The 23,244-nt window shown below is 52.5% G+C and overlaps 1 protein-coding gene across 2 annotated transcripts in view; it reads right to left on the bottom strand.

Annotated features, from left to right (window-relative positions):
- ARPC2 (actin related protein 2/3 complex subunit 2) overlaps window positions 1-23,244 on the bottom strand; it is a 32,536-nt gene that overhangs the window by 3,784 nt on the left and 5,508 nt on the right. For both annotated transcript variants that reach the window (XM_075932992.1, XM_089779628.1), the window contains exons 2-9: window positions 18,462-18,496; window positions 16,828-16,940; window positions 13,825-13,870; window positions 13,047-13,233; window positions 12,394-12,487; window positions 6,641-6,767; window positions 2,922-3,022; window positions 2,339-2,439 (exon numbers count right to left, since the gene is read on the bottom strand). In XM_075932992.1, coding sequence (XP_075789107.1) covers window positions 2,339-2,439; window positions 2,922-3,022; window positions 6,641-6,767; window positions 12,394-12,487; window positions 13,047-13,233; window positions 13,825-13,870; window positions 16,828-16,940; window positions 18,462-18,496 — 804 coding nt within the window. The remainder of the gene's footprint in view (window positions 1-2,338; window positions 2,440-2,921; window positions 3,023-6,640; window positions 6,768-12,393; window positions 12,488-13,046; window positions 13,234-13,824; window positions 13,871-16,827; window positions 16,941-18,461; window positions 18,497-23,244) is intronic.

A 23,244-nucleotide genomic window follows, 5' to 3' on the forward strand; every position in this document is an offset into this window, starting at 1 on the left:
CTCCCCAGCAAACCGCCCAGGCAGCAAGCCGCTCCAGCTGGAGGCAGGGGGAACCAATCCCTTTAGGGCAGGTACCCAGGTCAGCCCAGGTAAAGGCTCCTCAGGGAGGCAGACAAACAGCTGAGCCTTTCCCCATCATCTGGGCTAGCCAGGCGTGGGAGAGAAGCCCTCCCCTCCCTTGAAGGCGGGCGGTTGTGTGGGAGTCACGTGCAGAGCAGCTGCAGGGAGCTTTGACCGACCTGGAGGCAGGCCAGCCTGTCCCACCTCCCAGGGATGAACCCCCCACCCAGAGGTCTCGGGGTTAGCCAGGGAACAGCCGCGCCCCACTGCGACAGCAGCCCCCTTACAAGAGACGCCCTGATGCTCCAGCCCCTCGTCAGAAAGACGGAATCACCTTTAGTGATCGCCCCATACGCGGGAGAAGCAGCCACTGGGTGTGACTGCCTGGGAGTCTCTCTCGCTCACAGCGCAGCGGAGGTTTCACGTGATGCGTTCACAGCGCTTTAACAGAAGAGCAGCCACACTGGGTCAGACCAAAGGTCCATCTAATCCATTAGTCTGCTGACAGTGGCCAAGGCCAGGTGCCCCAGGGGGAGGGATCACAACAGGGAATCATTATGTGATCCCTCCCGTCACCCATTCCCAGCCCCTGATAAACAGAGGCCAGGGACACCATCTCTACCCACCCTGGCTAATAGCCACTGATGGACCTAACCTCCATGGATTTATCTAGCTCTTTTTAAACCCTGTTAAAGTCCTGGCCTTCACAACATCCTCTGGCGAGGAGTTCCGCAGGTTGATTGTGCGCTGCATGAAGAAAAACTGCCTTGGGTTTGTTTTAAACCTGCTGCCTGTTCATTTCATTTGCTGAGCCCTAGTTCTTGAGTAATGGGAAGAAGTAAATAACTCTTCTTTAGTCACTTTCTCCACATCAGTCATGATTTTATAGACTTTCTATTGAGTCTTTTCCAGAGATCCTCCAGCTCCCTGGATGGCGGAAGCTATTGGCACTACCCCCATGAAATGGAAACAGAGGCAAAGCAGTAACTTCGTTTGCCCAAGACCACAGTGCAAGTGAAACCCACCCTGGGTTCCCAGGCCACATCCCCTCTCCCACGTGCCTGCTGGGAGGGAAGGCTCTCGCCACCGGAAAGCGAGTCTGCTTTTTAAATGCAGGCATGAAGGATAAAGTTTGCCGCTCTGGGATTTGATTTGAGGTTGTGTGGGGATTTCAAGGTGAGCTTCGTTCATTAGCTGGCCATCTCATTTAGGGTAGCTGGGTCTTAGCCTGGGACAAGCTTTCCCATGAACACTTGCACCAGGTTTATAAACTGTGCACCAGCCCAGTCCATGCCGCTGTACCACACGGGCGTGGGCCACGGAGGAACTCTACCGACGCGGAAGGGAGTTGCCAAAACGTGAGACTGTCGAGCAAGGCAGGACGTTCCAAGCTCACCCGACAGCGTTCGCCAAGCTGCTCTTCTGCCGGGACGACCCAGCAGCCTTTCTTCACAAAGTCTAGTTCGGCCTCACAATGTGACGCGTGGAGGGACTGTGTTTAATCCGGCGGTTCCCAGCCTTTTCCAGAGGGGGACCCATTCTGACAATTCTGGAAGACTTGGGGACCCAGGGCAATCCAAAAAGTGTGTGAATGGCTCCTTAAGAGCCACCTGGTGACCCTTTCAAAAGGTCACGGCGACCCATGGTTGGGTCCTGACCCGTAGGTTGGGAAACCCTGGTTTAATTGAACACGTTTTTAAGTCTTCTAGGTACAATGTGGAGAATCAACTGCAGCATCAACTCTGCGAAGGGCAGGCCCTCCAGTGTGTACTACGACTAGCCGTGGCAAAGCCTCAGCCAGCAGAGCCGTGCGAGCCCGGCCCTCGAGCGATTTGCTCTGCGCACCTCAGCAATGCCGTCCGTACAAACGGTGCTATGGACGCAGGCCCCCGAATGCTTCCATGCCTCTCAGCCTCCTGCCTTCCACCAACCCAGCGCTACCCCTCTCAGACGGGAGAAAACGCCCTCTTGGGAAGGCAGCACGCCCCTTGCAAACGAGCCGGATTATTAGCCAGGAGGCGTGAGACAGCAGAAGCCTTTCCACTACCACGCCTGGTTATTGAACCAAGAACAGCATACGGTTCTCTGGCCGACTGCTCTCTTCCCAGGGCTGCCTGGGGCTCAAGACAGAAACGCCCACCCTGCCTGGTCTTTCCGTGTGCACTCACCACGCCCCACTACTGAAAAGCTCCGCCCCCTCCGCATGCACGTTGACGGGGACAGCGACACGGCGTGGCCCTCGCGGATGAGCCTCACGGGCCCCAGCTGTGGTACTCACGTGATTGTTTTCATTTCCTTCTTCTCCGCGTCGGGACGGGCCCGGTTCAGCACCTTGAGGAAATCCGACGTTTTTGCCCGCATCCGCGTGTGAATATAGGCCTGCGTGGCAGTCAAAACAGACACGGCTGAAGGGCCCGGCCTCGCGCTTTGGTGTGGAGATCCCCTTGGCAGGACTCGGCTCGGAAAGCCCTCGGGCTGGCAAGGGGTTGGAGCGAGACTGCTAGCAGCACACGGCCTGCAGCCCACCTGGGACCGAGACCCTCTTCCGGGCCAGGTGCCCTGCTTCTAGGGCTGGGCAGTGCTTGTGGTCAGCAGGGGGACGCCCCAAGAGGGCAGCTGGGCTTACACGGGACGCCAGCAGAGGCCCTGAAGAAATGGTACGCTGCTGCTAGCCTGCACTCTCTGGTACGAGGGGCCAGAACCAAGGCAGCGGGCAGGGTATAAAAGGTGCCTGGCAGGCCCGCAGCACCGGCAGCACAGGACCCAGAGGCTGGGATGAACGCTGCGTGGAAAGCCCTCCTCGGGAGCTGCCCCGGCCCCACTCGGAACACAACGTGGCACAACCCCCCCGCCCCAGGTACCTTGGAGCATTTGATGTGATAGTGCAGGTAGTCCCGGAACGTGTGGATCAGGTTGATGGTGTTGTCCCTGGCAGCGGTGTTGGTGTGGCGGGGGAACAGCACTGGAAAGAGACAGCAATGGTGCAAAGCGTTTCATGGCTGGGCACCCGCTGGCAAGAGTGCCTCGTGCCTCTTGGAGCAGCAGCGGTCGACACCGCTGTGCCTGGTGGGGACCAACAGTGACCGAAGAGCCATCCGAACCCTGGAGCCTTACTCCTCTGGGTCTGGGAAAGGGCCCTGGCCCGCCCCTATGCCTGAATGGCACTGGGACTTAACACAAGACCTACCAGCACTTCCCCAGTATTTGTGGTCTCATGCAAGGAGAGTCACCCCGGCAACTCTGACAGCTGCACAGGCTGAGACTGTCCTGATGGCACAGGGGACTGGAGTTAATCTGAAGGCGCTCATGTCACTGCACTTGTGACAAGCCCCCCTCGTTCACTTTTCCTAGGGTAGAGGGACGTCTCTCCACGATCCTGCCAGAGGGCAGATGAAAAATGAACGAAAACCTGGAATGTTAAGAAACCTAATCCCACCCGGGTCTTCTAAGCCAGTAATGAAGGCACCCGACATATGTCTACTGACAACAGTACCCCTGGTAAAGTCCTGGTCTTCACAACCTCCTTTGGCAAGGAGTTCCACAGGTTGACTGTGCGCTGAGTGAAGAAAAACTTCCTTTGGTTTGTTTTAAACCTGCTGCCCATTCATTTCATTTGGTGACCCCTAGTTCTTATATTGTGAGACTAAGTAAACACTTCCTTACTCGCTTTCTCCACACCAGTCCTGGTTTTACAGACCTCTATCCTATCCCCCTTCAGTCTCCTCTTTTCTGCTCTGCCCTGATGCAGGCAGGCAGTAATATTTAAGAGGCCCGTCAGAGAAGGTGAGATTATACGTGATAAATCCAGACCGTGTGCATATCTGGATTCCAGCTTTACAGGGCCCCTGCTCCTCACCAGACCCTCCCCCTGCCAATCACCCCAACCCGCTCCAAGTGAACAGAGCAGACAGCGCCTTGGGCAGCCACCCGGAGTCACTGCTGAGCTTAATACGCTAAATCCCGACCCATCCGGAGGAAAATGACTGCTGCCCACGATGAACTTTGGTGCCCTTCTGCCGAACTACAAACAAGCGCCTGGTGCAGAAGGCGCCTTGCGGCCCTGCCTTGCAGGAGAAGCCAAGCGCTATTAAATCGCTGGCCCAGGAAGCAGCGGCCAACAGAGCGGCTGGCACGCGCCGTTCCAAGGGCCGTGACAACTCAATCCCCTGACAGGCCTCTGGCACGGGGCAAATCTCCCAAGGGGCAGTTACATTGGGCACCGAAGGGGAACCGCTCACACCCAAAGCTGGTGACTGAAAGCAAGTTGCAGGGCTTGTGTATGGTCTAAGATCGGCTAGGACACTTTGCTGCCATAGCACCCCGAGTGGTGCGATGCCTTTGAGGTACAGCTCTCGGCTCAGGGCTCTTGCACAGACAGGTACGGCAGCAACACGCCAGGCTGAACTTCGCTGTTTTCAGCTGGGGAGGCAGCAGCAAGTCTGGTCTGTTTTCCCATGGGTGCAAGAAAGTGAAAAGCCTTAACGTACCAGTCCCTCTCCAGCTGTTCTGTAAAGGTGCAGCCAATTAACTACACTCACGGTTCATTCTCAAAACGTTTCAGCGCTAATAACAGAACCAAATTTATTGCCCAAAGACAAAATAACACCATAAAAAAAGGCTAAGACCCTCCTTCTGGGAAGCCAATATCTGGGGCACGTTCGCCTCGGAACCATGCATTTAAACTAGCTGCGTTGAGAGACAGTTTTACAGCAAGTTTCAGAGCGTTCTGTATCACTGCAATCCAGCCCGGCAGTCTGGACTGGTGGTGCTGCACCTTCTCTCTCTGCTTTGGAGACTCGCACTGCAAGGACCGGTCTGGGGATCCTAGCCCTGTGCTTCCCATGGCGTTTCAAACGCCGCACCCCGGCGCCGTGACTGCTCCTTGGCAGTCCATGGAACCAGGGACGGGAGCACTCTGCTTGGCCAGGTTCCTGCTTTCTAAGCCAAGCTGACGTTGGCTTTGCAGCATTGAGGGATCTGTCATCGGGACCAGAACTGCGGGACGACCCTGATCGTTCAGTTAACTCCCCAACAGCCACGTAGATACTGTACATTGTCACTACCACGTGCGCAACACACATCAGTGAGGGGTATGCAACACCGCCACGCACGTCCTGGCTGACACCTCAGGGCTCGGTTTGGGATAGCAGCCCTCTCTTGGCTCTGTCTAACCCAAAAATCAGTCGGGCGCCCTGCATCGCAGGGAGGAACTGGGACGAGTCTGGCAGAGGATGCTGCGGCGCAGGAATCAGATGCATTGGCACAGCTTTCAGCCTGCTCGCACTGCCGTCTCTAGCCCACAACAGCAGCTCCTAACTCAGGGGTGGGCAATCATTTTTGATGGGGGGGGGGGCAAATGGGGCGCACTCCAAGATTTCGGTAAGTGGTCCCAGGCCGCTCTTTTCTACGGCGGGGGCCTGGGAGGGGGGTAGCTACACCCCATGTGTCGACAGCTGAAATGGTCTTTTCAAAACACCACAAACTTTTGTTCCCGCTATTTAACATGCTTAATGAGCCGGACTATCAAATCATTAGCCGTCCCTTCTACTTCCTCCTCTGCTGTTCCAGAGAACCCTCGGAAGAGAGCAACCGGGTACACGTGATTCTCATCAACGGCAAGGCGAGATGACAGATCAAGATGTGGACTTCTCCTACCCCCAGAACATCTCAAGCTGCAGGCGTTCCGTGTCTCTCACCCTGCCACTGAGAACTCTCCAGCCGGGCGGTTGTTATTCCTGCTGTTACGTAAAGCTGGGGTGACAACGTGCCAGTAACACCAAAGCGCTGAACATTTCCCCACACTGCTTGGACCAATTTGCAGCCTTCCCTCTCCGTCTTGAGCCACAGGTGACCCACCTTGCTGAGCCACGCCGCGGTTTTGGGCTAAGAACGTGTGTGCAATAGGGACTGTCGACACCAGCTGGGAGTAGGGATGTTAAGTAGCGATTAATTTGCGAGGCGCAGTCGATGGAATTTCCATCAGCTACTCGATAAGCACGTCTGCGTTCCACCTTCGAAATGGACAGGAGTCCCCAGCGGGGGTCTTGTGCATTTCAGAGTTGGAACGACGTGTGGAGCCGAGGGCCAGTGGGAAGTCCCACGGGGCGCTGCCGCTTTGAAATGCGCAAGAACCCCCGCTTGGACTCTTGTACATTTCAAAGCTGGCACGCTGCACGGAGCCTAACTGACCCTGGGCGCCGTGCGGCGCTGCTGCTTTTAAGTACCTCTCTCTTCTCCTCCCTCCTTGCTGCCTCTCGTAGAGGTGGGAGGGGGAGCAACTAGCCGACTATCCTGTGGACTAGCCCTTCACATCCCTAGCTGGGAGCACGACGCGGAGCAAGACAACTGCCCGACATCCACATTCGGATGGATGAGCGCAGGACTCACTGCCCAGCTGGAGAGGTAACGGATCCCCTGAGGAGACTGACAGCACCCGTCTCTGCAACACAGCCCCCTCCACATGAAGAACCACGTCCTCAGGAGTTTCACACCCAGCCTCAGGCCACGAGACCACCGGAAGCAGCTGTGACCATGAACACTGCAGGGCGGAGAGCCAGCGCCCTTCCTAGCCCCAGCTTACCAAAGGTGATGTAGCCGATGTTGTCACCCACTGCTGCGTCCGTGTCTTTCAGTTCCAGGGGGGGTTCCCTGTGGCTGAAGAGCACCTGTGGAGCTGTGTGGCTGGCCCGGCGACCTTCCTTAAATTCCTGAGCAGACAAAACCAAACCACCATGAATTCACAAGCATGACCATCGCGCCCACACGGCCATATTGCATTTCAAAACCCCAAACGCCTTTGGCATTCCAAGAGTTAACCTGACCGCGTCAGCCTTCCCCTGAAGACGGCGAACCAGGATATTTAGTTCAGTGGAATCAGAGTCCTGTTCAGCCAGATATTTCCAAACCCCGCGGAAGCTTTGTTTAGTCCATGAAAACCCTGCCCAACTAGCCAACCCTAACACAAGCCCAGATACGGACCGGGGGCGGAGGAGTAGAAAGCATCTTACTTCACACAAAACAAACACCGCACCAAGACACGGGAGGGGAGGTCACAGAGCAGTCACGCACGAGAGCATCCGGGCTCTCCTAGGGGAGCGGCTTCTCACCGCCCCTGCCACAAACAGTTTCTAGAGAAAGAAGTGATGGCCGCTGCCAACAATGGCACATTTCGGGCAGAATGGAGAGGTATACAAAGGAAAGCGGATCATTAAAACTGTAAGTCGTAAGTCAACACTAACTAGGTGAAACGCAGCCAAATGCTCTGAGCGCTACATTACCAGTTACAAAGGCGCGTAATCCCCTAAGGTTGTAACAGATGGGAGGCTGCTGGCAGGAGGTTCCCCGCATGGGTCCCAGGGCTCTGGTCTCTCCCACACGCCTGCAAAAGAGCCCGGATCTGTCAGCTCTCTCGGCGCTTTTGTTCCATGTGCCCTTTGGCATGTGGTGAGGGCATGGCTGGTGTACGGAAGGCAGTTCTTGGCAGAGGAGCCGAGTGAAACACCTATTTAAGTTCGGTAACTGATCCTAGGGGACGTGCCCAGGGCTTGTATGTGGTCTCTTTTCACTCACTTACCTGGAAACAAACCAGGAAGTGCTTCGACCCACAATTCTATGATGACCCGACAGGTGGGAAAGCCCTGCAGACCTCCCCGCAGGCTGAGAGGCCCCCCTGGTGTTCCCCAGACCGGGCCCCGTAGCACTGCGCTCTGCCCAATTAACACAGACAAGCTACTCGCAACTTCTCTGCTTCACAGGAGGTGCCTGCACGTCACTGCCCCAGCACGAAACGTATCGTAAGAACATAAGAACGGCCAGACCGGGTCAGACCAAAGGTCCATCTAGCCCAGTCTCCTGTCTGCCGACAGTGGCCAATGCCAGGTGCCCCAGAGGGAGGGAATTGAACAGGTAATGATCAAACGATCTCTCTCCTACCATCCATCTAGAGGCTAGAGGCACCATTCCTTCCTGGCTAATAGCCATTGCTGGACTTAACCTCCATGAATTTACCTGGTTCTCTTTTGAACCCTGCTATAGTCCTAGCCTTCACAACTTCCCCAGGCAAGGAGTTCCACAGGTTGACTATGCGCTGTGTGAAGAACTTTCTTTTATTTGTTTTAAACCTGCTGCCCATTAGTTTCATTTGGTGGCCTCTAGCTCTTATATCACATGGGTCCCTATCAGCCGTCCTCCGCTAGCTGTGCACAGTCGCCAGCATTTGAGCTCTTCACCGTCCATGCTCCGGAAATAGAAGGTAACACACATGCATCCCTGATCTGGGAGAATTCAGGCAGGTTACTAACCCATCTGCTGGGACCTCCTTGTATTAAGCTTTACAGCTTTGACGTCTGACTGCTAAGGCCAATGGAGAAAACAGTTCAAAGAGCTTTGCCCTGCCGGAAGGGGGTAACCTGTCTTCTCTCCACGAAGGGCAGCTCGGTTGTCGCTAACGTTAGCCACTGCCACATTACGTAAGTGAGCAGAGGCAGGGGGGCTGGAGGAGTGCATTAGCATGGCACAGAGTGGAAATTCCTGTGGCTTGAACAGTACGTTTTTAGAAACTTCAAAGGATATTGAGCGTGGTGCAGCCGTTCCTCGGCAGGCCCCCACACCCCCCATCGGTTTTAACTCCTCCACAGGCTCCCCTTGTTTCATAAAGCTGAAGTTCAGGGACCCCAGAATTAGCCTAGCCCTGTGCATTTTGAGGCGGAGACTTTGGCAGCTGCCGGAGAATTCCTCTTTCAAGCAGGAAGTCGGCTCTGAACTCACGCCGCAGCACAGAGCGAGCTAGGAAGTCGGCACAAGCCTTTACTCTGGGACAGGCTCACTGGCCAGATCTTAGCCCTACCCCACTACAAGGTTAATACTAGTAGCCTGTGCTTTGCCCTGCCAGCAGCCCAGGCGGGCACAGGACTACTCTCCGAGAACCAACCTGCCACTCTTTCTACAATGCGGCCAGGACTACTCCTCTTCCCTCCCAGCTCTCTGTGCAACAGGACAGGCCAGGACCCGCCAACCAGTCTGCCCCTTGCTGTGGCACTATGGGACAGATGCCCAGATTTTTCCCAGAGTGCACTGGGAGGCAGCACCTGGCAAACGGCGGCGGTGGGGAAAAAGCTGGTGCGTGAACAAGCGCGCCTGCTTTCGGGGTGTAGAGAAGAGTTCTGAAGTGCAGGCAGAACGGCAGCGATGAAGTCTCAGCGTGCCAGACCCGGAAAGCTGTTCCGTAACATGCACGCTGTTTATTAGAACGAGAGAAGAACTCTCGTTTGGCCAAGTGACAACTACGAGGAGGAAAATGGTCTAGAAATGATTTATTTGCAAGACCGATGTGGAAAAGCACTTATCCCAGGCTCTCACATATTTATAGGTTTTCAAACACACGCAATACCAAAAAAGCCCAACTCCTTAAAACAGGCTAGGGCGGTTTTTTAAGGCGGAACGCTCCTCCAGAGACTCGCAGAAACGTAGGTCTGGAAGGCACCTGGAGAGCTCAAAGTCCAGCTCCTTGAGGTGAGGCAGGACCAAGTAAGCCTAGAGCACGGCAGGCTGGGTTTGCGCAACCTGTTCTTAAGCCCCACAATGACAGCGTCTCCGCAACTGCCCCGGCAGCCTGTTTCCACCACTCCTCTATACCCGGAGAGTGAGAAAGGTTTTCCTACTAACTACCCAAGTCTCCCTTGCTGCAGATTCAGCCCATCATGTGTTATCTCTTCAGTCGACATGGAGAACAACTGGGCAGCGCCCTCTCCCTGGCAGCCCCACAGACGTACCAGGCCCCGGGCTCAGTCTTCTTTCGAGACTCAACACGCCCAGGGGCTTTTAACCTTGTGTCTCAGGCCGGGTTCTCTAACCCTTTGATCATTTTGGCTGCTCTCCGTAGGGCTTTCGACAATTAATCCGCATCTTTCCTGAGTGCAGTACCCCAACTGGACAGCCCGGTCCTGCGGAGGCCTCCCCAGCGCTGAGTGGTGTGGGACAGTTCTCTCCCACGTCCTCCATACGCCACTACTCCCGATGCCTCCCAGAACCGGCCTTTTATGGAACTGCATCGCGTCGCTGTCTCAATCTGTCATCCGCTATAGCCCCCCGCAGCCTTGCCCCCCTCCCTCCCCTTGTAGTTCTGCACTTGAGTTCCCTAAGCAAAGTCTTTGGCACCGACTGGTCTTCACTGAATTACATCTTATTGATTTCTGACCAATTGTCCAGGCTCCTTTTCAATTCCAGTCCCATCCTCCACAGTTCTTACACCCCCCACCCGCTTGGCGTCAGCTGCAATTTTATAAGCACGCTCTCCGCCCGGTTATTCATCATCAGTGAGAATACTGACAACTACCAGAGGCAGCAGCAGACCCTGCAGACGTCACCAGATGCACCCTCCCCGCCTGATAACGGCTCTTGCACGAGTCTGCATCCATCTTATCGTAATTTCCTTTAGGCCTCGTTCCCTAGTTTGTTTATGAGAACATCATGTGGGCCTGTGTCAAACGCCCTACTGAAATCAAGATCTATCACGTCGACTGCTTCCCCCCCACTAGGCCAGTGACCCTGCCTGGCACGATTTGTTCTTGACAAACCCAAGCTAGCTAGTCCTTTAGCCCTATTCACATCTAGGCACTTACGAATCGATTCACGATTTGTGCCAGAATCGCTCTAGATACCAAACTCAGGCTAACAGACCTAAGTCCCCGGTCTTCTCTGTTCCCCTTTTCAAAGGCAGGTATTATGTTTGCCCTTCTCCAGCACTCTAAGATCTCACTTGTCCTCCAGGAGCTCTCCAAGATAATTGCTAATGGGTCAGATTGCTTCAGCTAGCTCCTGAAGCACCCTAGAATGAATTGCGTCATCTTCTGCCAACCTGAATACGTCTGACTCATCTAAAAACTCTTTGAGCCAGTCTTTTCCCATGTTGGCTTGTAGCCGTTCCCCTTGCTGTGACTGAACTGCGTTGGTTACAGCATTCCCTTGAGCAGTGCTTTCACAGGGAGAAGCTACCTGCTTTCCTAAGCTCCGTTTGTGGAACGGAGAAGGGAACAATCGGATTTTGAGTACAGCCCAATGCTGGTCCACTGAGGCCCTAGACAAAATGGGGCCTTAGGCGCGGAGCAACTTCAGCACCCTCCCCTCCACTAGTTCACCTTATTTTGTATGGCCTTTGTAGCCCATTTTGCAACTGATGCAGGATTTGCATGCATGATTCATCCCGGTCATTTGCATGGTAGATCTGTACATATTCATGCTGCGGATAAGCAAACACCACAAGTCTTCTCCTCCAAGCTTTCAGAATTACACAATAAGACAAGTTGCACAATATTGCAGCTGGGCTCTCACTCCACTTTGTGCTTGTATCTCATGGACTGACTAACCCTGCGCTTTGCCTACCCACAAGGGCAGGACTGACAACCGGACAAGGAAAATGTAGGTCTCACCCTCTGGATTGTTCCACGAGATTCTACAGAAGCCAAGATCACTCCAGGAGGCAGTGACAAATGAATCCACCTTGGGAATGCATGGAACATTTTACTTCTATTTCCCCTTCCGTCTAACACCGCAAACCGCCCTACGAGCCCAGTGCCTCCCACCCCAGCACCCTAGGCAGTCAGCTCCCTGCCCCTAAACCCAGCCCCGCATTGAGGCCTGGAGCAGTCTAGAAATAGCGCGGTTTGGGATGGGCCTGTCTTCCCTACAGGTATAAAGGGATGCCCCAGTACTTCCCAAATAACAAAGGTTTGCTCCGGTGCCTCATCAAAAGGCAGCCTTCCCCCACCGAGCTGAACCCCACACCAGAGGTGGCTGCATTTCAGTACCAGTGCAGGGAGGGTGTCCCTAGCCTCTGTGTGTCAGAAGATGGGAATGGGCAACAGGGGAGGGATCACGTGAGGATTATCTGCTCTGTTCCCTCCCTCTGGGGCACCTGGCACTGGCCACTGTGGGCAGACAGGACACTGGGCTAGGTGGACCTTTTGATCTGACCCAGTCTGGCCGTTCTTATCTGCACGCTGACGTACTCTGGGATGAAAGGAGTTCCGTAAATACATAACAGGAACCTAACAGTGTTAAGCCAGCCAGGAATTCAATAATTAAAGACGCCAACACGACAGACCAGATGAGAAGAGACTGTAAGAGCATGAAAGTGGTTCTGATCCCGCAGAGTTCCAGCCCACAGACAACAGGCTGCTGAGAGGCATTTACAAGCATTAAGCCACCAGCAATCGCTCCTTGGAGCCGCACCTCCGCGTTCAGTGATCAGCTATAAAAAGGAGTGTTTCGATTTCTGGATTATGCCATTTATAACCCCCCTCCCCCGAGCAACTCAATACCCTTCGTGTGCCATACCTGCATGAACACCTTTCCGAGCACCACGTCATCGTCATCCTTAAATACTGTGCTGAACACAACCGTGACACGGTCCTTCTTCGACTCAACGTACCTGGGGGGGAACCAAGTCCCGGTGAGGACAGGCTGAAAACTTCACCCGAGACGTGCACAGCTTGCAAAGCTATTTTGCTGCTGCCACATACAACCCAGATGAACAACCGCTGCAGGGGTGGTGGTGTCTGCATCGGGTGCCTTTGCCTGACAAGTCACAAGGTGAGCTCCTGAAGTGAACTGTAGTTTTTAAACTGTCTTTTGTTTCAGCAAGACCAGACTAACACGGCTACATCTCTATTACTGTAGTAACTGCAGGTGACATTGATCATATGTAAGGACAGCTACTGGCACATTAAATCCATCACCCCTTTGCGCCTGGGGCCTCAGCCTTCCCCAGGGCACAAGGCATGGCGTTTGAGTGTCCGACGTCACCATACCATCACTAACCCCTCACTGGGAATTAAACCTCGGTCAGTCAGACGGACAAGCATTGACCAGGGACTTCACAGCACTTCCCACATGTTTGAACACACAGGCCTGGAGCGGATTTACACCCTACTGGGCCCCGCTCTCCCGGCTGATGAACGCCAGGCGGGGGCTACCCTCGGCATGCTTACATCGTCTCGTCGTCCCTGTAATGGATGACAGCTCGCTTCTCCCCTTCCTTCCCCTCTTCCTGGCACTTGAAGTATTTCTCGAAGACGGAGGCAAAGCAGTTCCGCTTCAGCATGCCGGCTTGGTGCACAATGGAATCCTTGGTTGCCGGAAGGTTCTCCAGGTCATACAGCAAAGAGACATTGTAACCTGGAAAGGGAGGTTAACCCACCTTGAATCAAAACCCACCACGAGGTAGCTTGCACCTTGTGTCCTCCTGCCCCTTGGACAGCTCTCCAGAGCGTGGGACCCCTGGACGTGAGTGTCGGATACTTTCTAACCCAGCGGAGGGGACAGCCATGACACCTCAAAGCAAGGCCATGGTAGGGCTAAGCCTTCTTCCCTCCATCTCAAAGGCAGAAGGGACAGCTCAGTAGATGCTGTTCCTAAATTTTGCAACGCGCAAGTAGGAAGAGAGGTTGTTGCAAGTAACCATGGTTTTCTGAATCTCATTAAAGGCCTGTCAGTCTCATCTCACAGAACAAAAATCCATATTGTGAGGAACGGAGGCTGTCTCGGGGGTGGAAGCAAGAATTACGGTTTGTGCTGCAAACACTCTGCCCCGCGGTACCCAGCCCACCTGGATCTGGTGCTTTGTTTTAAATGCCTTTCGGCAGCGCTAAGAGCCCAACCGTGTCCACGCACAGTGCTCGTCTCAACCCCGTTTTTAACGCAGAGAGCGAGCCCAGGCCGATGCCGCCCGCACACATTGGTTTTAAATGTAATTAGATTCAGACTTACCTGATTCTGGGTTTACCAAGAAGTTTCCATACACTCTCTTCAGTAACTAGGAAACAGACAAAGCATTGGCAGTGTAAGTCTTTCCTTCCCAGCACATCCTACTCTTTCCCTGCTGCTAACCACTCCCTTTTCTCAAAGGCCAGGCATCAGCTGTCTGGACATCAGTTCAGGCCAAGTCTGGGCTCGAGACAGAAGCCAGATGCTAAAGAACAGCGCAGTTGCCAAGATTTCAAGCCAGCCCCTCCTCACCCCTACTGCCTGGCACATAGGAGGCTGGCAGAAGGATGTGCTGGGCCAAGCTGCTTGGATAAAATCCCAGAAGCTGAGCCAGCAAAGGAAGGCATCTCCAACAGCAAGCTGTGCGGAGCTTCACATGCCTGACATGCAGTTGCATGTGTCCGTGAGGAAGTCAGGAATGAGAAGCGCTTGATGACAACAGAATGCGTTAACGCTGCAGCTGAATTTCGGGCTGTTTGCTGCAGAGATTGGTCCTATTTTACCACCTAGTGCACAGGACCGTAGCTCATTGTGACAGGACACAACAGACGTTCATCTAACGGCCTTTGCAGCAAGAATTAAGAGACGCCTTCGTGACGTCTGCATGCCAACCCCCACATCCAGCGATCAGCATTTCTCTAGCAACAGCCGATGACAAGGGAGATATTTAAGCTGGGATGGAAACGGCCACTTTGCACGCTTCACGACATCAAGACCATCAACTGCGGCTGGGGATACTAAATTTCGTCTTCTCCACAGTGCAAAAGAAACTAGTTAGAAGACTTCATCTTAAAATGGAACTGCCATTTCCAAGTACGAGCACGGGACGGATTTACATCCTGATTTGGAAGCCAACAGGTATTTTTATAAAATATTTCCGTTCTCCCTCTACTGATGAAACACACTGAGAATCTATATTGGGGGAGCCAGAAACGAGTCCCTAACCTTCCACATGGAAGTGCAGGCCGCAGAGGCTACGGATCCCAGACAGCTGCTTGGGTGAAGATACGTCTACCACAAACTTTACATTACAGTCTCTCACTAGTGCTGTAATGCAAAGGCCAGAATGCTTGTTTGGCATATTTATCACTGGAAGCGCAGCTCTGGCTCAGAGCGGCTGTAAGCCACATGGGGGAAAACGCTGGCAGTTGGTCTACACTGGAACTGCCAATCGTGGACTGCACTGATGGGAAGTTTTACTAAAACGTTCAATGCAGACCAGGCTTCTGGAAGCTGCTGTTTCTACAGGCTGCACCTTCTGTATTGAAGGGAAGGGGAGCATCAGCTTGCTCCTTTACAGACTGGCTAACCGTGGACTCTGGTGCCCAGTAAGTTCTTACTGACACCCAGGGCTAAGCTGGCGGAGCATTCCTAAGTCGATAAAAGGCAGCCGCCAGATTAGCAAGTCACGACTTATTTCAAGCATTGTTGGACTGTTCCCACTCTCCACTTGTTGGGAGTTCGCAAGGGGTGAGATGCTTTCCAGTCACGTGTAGTAACCCCAAGGGTTAATCATAGAACCACAGAGCTGGAAGAGACCTTAAATTAATGGAGATGCCTATCTCCTAGAACTGGAAGGGACCTTGAAAGGTCATCGAGTCCAGTCCCCTGCCTTCACAGCAGGACCAAGTACCATCCCTGACAAATATTTGCCCCAAATCCCTAAATGGCCTCCACAAGGATTGAACTCACAACCATGGGTTTAGCAGGCCAATGCTCAAACCACTGAGCTAGCCCTCCCCCCGAATTAGACTGACTTAGAAGGTCAAGTCCAGCCCCCTGCCCTAGGCAGGACCAATCCCAACTAAATCAGCCCAGCCAGGGCTTTGTCAAGCCCAGACTGAAACACCTCTAGGGATGGAGACTCCACTACTTCCCTAGGGAACCCAGCCCAGTGCTTCACCACCCTCCTAGGGAAATAGTTTTTCCTAATATCCAACCTGGACCTCTCCCGCCACAACTGGAGACCATTGCTCCTTGTTTTGCCATCTGTCACCACTGAGAACAGCCTCTCTCCAGCCTCTTTGGAACCCCCCTTCAGGAAGCTGAAGGCTGCTATCAAATCCCCCCTCACTCTTCGCTTCTGCAGACTAAACAGACCCAACTCCCTCAGCCTCTCCTTGTAGGTCATATGCTCCAGCCCCCAAATCATTTTGGCTGCCCTCCGCTGGACCCTCTCCAATGCATCCACATCCTTTTTGTAGTGGGGGGCCCAAAACTGGACACAAGGGTTGAGCCTTTCCCCCCTTTTTCCACAGGAAAACCAAGCAGCAGACACCCAGAGGTGAAGTGCTGCACGCCTCTCTGCGGAGGCATGCAGCGTGAACCCCATTAGGTAACATGAGGAGACGTGAAGACTAAATCAGGAACTGAGTCATACTTCCTGCTCCAAGACCCAACCACAGCGCACAGATGTTCAGAAAGGCCTTTTCTTTCTACCATAAATGGCTCTGTGCAGCCTGAGCACAGTTGAACAGGAACTAAACCTGCGACTTCACGCACCAGCTCCAAAAGCGGAACAGGCAGCAGGGCCTGCCGATAAAGGCTTCTGCATGTTCCAGACAGCCTTCCCTTTGCTCTCAAGGGTGGGTAGCATGAGAAAAGCAACATTGTGGGATTCCAGAGTTATTCACTGACTTCCTTAGCAAGTGGGTTCCGTGTGCAAGAAGATATTTCGAACGGCCAGTGCCCTACACGCCATGAGGGGGATGTGAAAAACCAGCTGTGTTCTGCCTCTCTTGCTTTCCCCGGTAGCAATGCTCGCTAACTGGAACCAATCAGATATCGACAGGAACAGAATTCAGCCTGTTCTTTCAGAATTGTGCCCGCCCAAGGCTGGCAACAGGAGTTACACCGTGTCTATTAGGTGGTGCAACTTTGCAGAGACACTCTTCTGACGTGCAGGGTCTTAACCCATTGTAGTCAGGGGACCCCTCACAGTATGCTCGAGGGCAAGGGTGTGCGGGTGAGGGCTAGGATCCCAGGAAAATAGGCACAAAAACTCACCTCATCTGCACCGTGCTCCTGCAGCTCTTTGTAGAATTTCAGAGAAATACTGACCATCACTTTGGTCTTGTCTCCATTGGGGTTGGAAATGTGATAAAGGACTCCATCGAAATCTTGGGAGGAAGGAGAGCAGAGGGATGTTAGGAACTCTCGTGCAGTGTCCTAGTCCCAGAGCACTGCCCAGTGTAAACGGGTTTCAAAATGGGAACTCTACCGTGGGCGCTCAAGCACAGCAGCCTCGACTTATGGAAACAAGGGTAACGTTACCTGGGAGGGCTGGAAATTAGTAACAAAGACAACAATGATCCTAACAACTTTGTATCCCACGTTAAAAGGTTACCCCAGTCGTGTTTCAGCTGTCACTGACAAGCGTGCCGCACGCTTAATCTACACCACTGTACGGAGAGGAAACGCTCTCTGAGGCCGAACTGATATTGGCACTTCACAGTGCTGTAAAATCAGAGGTGGAAAAACCCACCCGTCTCCACGAATGCAGCAAGCTACAGCACTGTCAAGGGCCAGTGTGAACCAGTCTACAGCAATATGACGTGTGCGCCCAGCGCTGTTAGCTAGTCCCTTGTTGAGACGGTTTACATAGATCCCCGCATGGATACAAAATTTGTATCCACAGCCATATCCTCAAAACTGAGCCATGGATCTCCGCAGATGTGGATGTGTGGGGACAAAGTGGGTATCCATGGATTTGCAGAGCTCTATACACAGTGCTGGGAAAGCTTGTGTTGTGGCTGGGCTTTAAACTTGTAAGTGTAGACAAAGCCTCAGATGGTGAACTTGTCCCCCCCCACTTGACCTGAAGTTTGCCTTTGGCACCAACAGGACATCTGACACTTGTACTGCGTGGGCTAAACAGACCTCAAAGCGGGGAATTCAAAAGCCAGATGAGCAAAAGGTGCCTTAGGCTTCCTCTACGTTTGTAGAACTAACGCGCTGGTGTCCGCACAGTCCTAGCACCAGCGCCAGGGCTGTTTGAAAGTCACCTCCCAAGGAGCATGTCTGGTTTAATTTCAAAACGCGGTTCAAGTTGGCTTTCTGTCCAGAGCAGCACAACGCCAACTGGTACCTGGACTCTAACAGCTGAACGGCACGAATACTTGCTTCCTGTGCTCGAATCCAATCCCATCTCTCCGGAGAGCAAGCTCTCCCAGGAACAGGCTTTCAGTTTCTCTCGGCCATTTGAGTGCTTATCATTCTAAATTAGACTTCTCTCTGCTGCAGCCAGATGGGCGTTACATACCTCATTACACATGCCATCCAGGCGCATGGGGTAAACACGTTAAAACCATTTAGTTCATTCACTGTATAAATGATGTGACCATTTAATTCACTGCCACTGGCAAGGGAATTGGGTGAGGATGGATGGAGAAAACAGCCTAATCAAGGACAGTTCGGCCAATGGGAACGCCTACTAACTACACTGTGCAGCACATACGCATAAAGCCGCAGGTTTGTCGACTGAGCAAATCTCTCCGTGGAGCTAGCTGAATTGAAGCACACCAGACACTCGGATATTCAGCACGCCAGACACTCGGATATTCAGCACGCCAGACACTCGGATATTCAGGCCAGTCAAGTTTGAACGTGCTAAAAGGAGATGAACAATTTGTGAAACGTACCTGCAAACGTTACTTCCACTGCCTCTGGTTTGTTCCTAGTGAATAGAAAACATGGGATGTCAAAAAACAAATTGCAGCCGCCGTAATCGTACAGAAACATCGGTTTACTCATTTAAAAAAGCCACATGTCCAGGTTTCAGTCAAAGAAGTGGCTTTCTTTGGAAAGCCCCAGCTGTTTAACTCCTTAATACTATTCAGCTAGGAAAGATGTTACAAGCATTCTGGACATCTCTCTCCTGGTGAGCAATGATTTCCCTCAACGGCTGGCTAGACCCAGCTTGAAAACAATCTTGCCATTTTAGTCGGATATGACTAAGTGTTCACAACTGGCAGGAGAGAAAGACTCTTCCTCTGAGCTTGGGGCCTGGTAGCTGAACAGAGCAAGAGGCTTTTCAAATGCGTGTTTCATCGTATGAATCGAAACGGTATCCAGGCATTCTGCTTGTAATATAGGATCCCAAACAAATACAACGTTTAAACTAGGGCCGTAATAGTACAGTCAGTCAACTGATTAGCAAAAGTTATCGCTATAGACTTACAGGCACACCCCGCGATCCCCTCCCCCTCCCCCCCCCCCCCCCCCGAGTAAATTGTTTTAGCAGGCTGGCCAGCAGCTTGGCTCAGTCCCGGTTTGTGCCGGGTACGAGACCTACCCCTGCTATGGCTCTGCATTTCAAGTGTATTAGGAGCTGTGCGGGCAGACAGTCGGGCTCAGTTCCAGCTCGCGCCAGGTCCAGGAGCTCACCCCTCCCCCAGACAGGGGCTGCTGTCACCCCACACTGCTGTCTCTGTATCAGAGGCAGCAGCACAGGGCGACAGGCCCTTTGAGAGGAGCTAGTTTTTAAGCTGGCTCTGCTCACAGACCAGCTCCCGTCTGGCACCCTGCGCTGCTGCCTCTGATACAGCGGCAGCAGTGTGGAGTGGCAAGAGGCTCCTTGGGAGTGGGGCCGAATTGGCCCCACCCCTGGGGACAATAGAATAGTCGAGTAACCGATAAGAATTCAGGAGGTTAATGGACAAATCAATTAACTGGTATTTAACATCCCTAGTTTAAACCATTTCACGTCACCCTCAAAAGCTCAAAGCCTGAAGGCTTAATAAAAATGCCCTGAAAAGTTGCATTTCTCCAAGCACCGGCGTTAAAGTGGCACTAACTACTCTCATGGGTCTGAGTGCTTAGGTAGGGCGAACCTGCTATTATCTATGCTGAGTGGTTTGCCAGCTGTCCCAGCAGCCTGAGGGGTTTCGTTGAACCCACAGCCATTAACGTGAACGTCTCTGATGGGAAGAAATACAGAGGTAGCCGTAAGGCATGGAATTCCCTAGAGCAGGGGTTCTCAAACTTTGTGATACCGCGACCGCCCTCTAAGTTGCTCGCGACCCCCCGGGTGGTCAGGACCCACAGTTGGAGAAATGCGGCCATAGAGGACAAACAGAAGAACAGGGCAGACAATCTGGAGAATAAAAAGACAAGGTGGGGAAAGGAATATCTTATTGGACCAACCTCTATTGGTGAGAGACACAAGCTTTCAAGTGTACAGAGCTTGAAACAGCAGAAGTAGACCCAATAAAAGATATTAACACCCCCCCCCCCGTCTCTCTAATCTTGTGACCACCACCGCTACAACAGCATTGCATACAATGTGGGGACCGATAAGTTGTCCATTCTGTAGTATACGTTTGCTTATTTTAAAAATAGAACCTAGTGGTCACTATGAGGCTGGGTGCAAACAACAGTACGCAAAACACGGCCTCAAATATTAGCCCCGGACATCTCAAATGAAGGTGTCTGGCTTTGACCCGCACCCAGCGGTATCAAAGCAATGAAGCAAATGGCTCAGTTCAAGCTGGTATCTATAGCCACATCTTTCAGGCTGTCTGGTCCCAGCCAGGCTGGTCCGCCTGTTGAATCTTGCTCACTGTAGGCAAGAGCTCCCTGGCCCTTGGCCTACTGGGGAAGTTACATAAAGGATAGAGGGAAAGCAGCAGCTTGGAATTTATTTTCATCACGTTGTTTCAGAACTGAACAATTTTAATGGTTTTTTTTTTTTTTGCAAGATAAAAGCCACTGCTGCTTTGCCCTGCCATCTGCTGTTTGCAGACAGCTCCATTTCCACCACTGGGATGGGGGGCCAGGAATGCAGCAAGATGTGCCAAAGCTCAGCACAGACACCCAGCAAGATGGAGGTGATGAAAAGCAGCAATGCTAGGCCTGCGAGGAATTCATACAGCTGCCTTGCTCAGACAGAAGAGGCTCAGGTCTCAGCGCAAGTGGATCTGGTGGGTTTATCCAGCAGCCCGCAGTGGTACTTCCAGTGCTAAGGAGTTGTCACTACGTTTTGTAAGTCAGCAGCTGCAAAAGGCCATCGTCTCCCCCATTACAAAACGGCAGAGCTGCACTGCTACGGTAGCAGAAGTGAACAGCGCGTGGACGAAGTGCTGCAAGTGGCCTTGGGGCTGATCTGTTAGGTTACAATCACCACTAATACTTGCAATACTCTAATCTCTGCTGCCAGCTGGGAAGTTCTCCCCCCCCCCCACTTCGGAAGGCACTTTTCCTCGGCAACTTCTGCTCTGGGGGATGAAGCAGCTCCAAGTCTCACCAAGTCACTGGGTATCAGCCCGCCGCAGAGAGAAAAATTCCACGGGGGTGTATCAACTCACCACACAATTCAAGATGATTGGCAGGGTGGCTCTGCTCAAAAGAGGGCCATGAGCACATTGGCAAAGGGCTCCCTGTGGCCAGGAGCAAAATACTGTGAACAACGTGCACAGCACCTCCCCAAAGTATTCGGTTGAAACCGCAGCCATGACTAGGCTATTTGTGGATAGGAAACAATTTGCTGGCAATCATTGTGGCTCAATTCACTCAAACTTAAAAAGTAATGGGCACTGGGACTATTTCAACAAACATCTCAGGAAGGGAACTCTGAGGTGGCTCATTTAAATGCTCCCAGAGTCCAAAAATACCAAAGTCAAAGGTGCTCAAGCAACCTTAACTCTGTCCCTTCACGCATAACTAATACAGCAGTTCTTAATTATGTGAATATCTTATTGCCTCTGTATAAATCCATGGAACACCCACATCTGGAATACCGTGGACAGATGTGGTCACCTCATCTCAAAACAGATACCTTAGCACTGGCAAAAGTTCAGAAAAGGGGTAACAAACGATTAGGGGGTTGGATTGGGTGCCATATGAAGAGAGATTAATAAGACTGGAACTCTTCAGCTTAGAAAAGGGGAGACTAAGGGGGGGATAGGACAGAGGTCTATAAAATCATGGCTGGTGTGGAAAAAAGTGAAGATGGAAAAGTTACTTATGCCCATAGGAAGAAGGGGTCACCAAATACAATTAATAAGTAGCAAGTTTAAAACAAACGAGAGGAAGTACTTCACGCAACCCATAGTCAACCCGTCCTTGCCAGAGGATGCTGTAAAGGCCAGGACTTTAACAGGGCTGGAAAAAAAAGCTGGTTAAATTCACAGAGTTTAGGCCCATCAATAGCTATTAGCCAGAGAGGGGAGGGAGGGTGTCCCTAGCCTCTGTTTGTCTGGGAATGGGTGGCAGGAGATGGATCACTTGATGATTCCCTGTTCTGTTCACTCCCTCTGGAGCACCTGGCACTGGCCACTGTCAGCAGACAGGACACTGGGCAGGATGGACCTTTGGTCGGATCCAGGACGGCTGTTCTTATGATCTCACACTATTTGTCATGCTCAGAGAAAGTGTTTTCTAGACCCTCACCTATAACTAACACCTTCTGCTACTGTGCATTCCTCGTGTGCCCACGGGACTAGTGTCCAGAAAAGTAGGTTATTTGCAATAGTGCAGTGAACAAGGCAAAGACTTGCCTAAGAAGGGAACACAGCCCCTACCCATGTACTTTGCACCTCGCCTTACAATGCTGTAGAAAAAGAAACACAGACAGGCATTTCTCAAGGAGTTTCCCTGGCAGGTTTCAACTTCCTCATCACAGCCATTTTGGCACCATTGTTTTTAGGGTCAAGTATCTGAATAGTTTTTCTTCCATTACACCCCTCCAAGGCAGAGATCAAAGCAAAACCAATTTCAGGCCCACAGCTGAGCACTGTACAAGCAACTGAGAACAGGGTTAGAAGGAAGTGCTCAGCTCCTTTCGGAACACTAAGCTCCTTTCGGATTGTTCCTTAGCAGTGGGATGTAGTTAAGCGTCAGGGATTCCTTTACATTCACAACCACTGGAGCCAGCAGTTTAGAACCTAGGGTATCACTGCAACATCAGTTTCTACACCAGCCCACAAAGCCAAGCGGCCTGTACCGCAGAACCTTACTCTTATGTGGTATCCATAACGGGAGGCGTTCGACCACAGTCGTCCAGCCCATACATCCTGGTGCACGTTTCTGTGTGTATGAATAGTCCTGATCCACCCAAGAGCTTCTCTCTCTGCATACTGTTCCTCCGCCATCAGCTTCTCCCCTGCCCCCTGCACCTGTAAACATGCATTGCCCACCGAACCTCTTCTGTGAAGCCCCACATCCCTCAAAATCAAGCTTCCTTGGTTAGGCACTAAACTGGGCTTCACGTATGCCCAGCCAGCACGGCGCTCTACACTCAGATTGAAGGGTTTCCCCAACCTTAAGGCTTCACACATTGTATGTCTTCCGCTACAATGCTCCGCTTTATCCCTATGCTGCTTTCTCCATTTTCCTGCGGCCAACATCTACCTGAACAGGGGAAATGCAAGCTTTTCTTTTTGCTACGTTCTGTCCCAAAAGGCAAGCGAAAGAGGCTCACACACC

The sequence above is a fragment of the Pelodiscus sinensis genome, chromosome 7 (assembly GCF_052426305.1).
Source record: "Pelodiscus sinensis isolate ZL-2025 chromosome 7, ASM5242630v1, whole genome shotgun sequence".
In the NCBI taxonomy this organism is placed as follows: Eukaryota; Metazoa; Chordata; order Testudines; family Trionychidae; genus Pelodiscus; species Pelodiscus sinensis.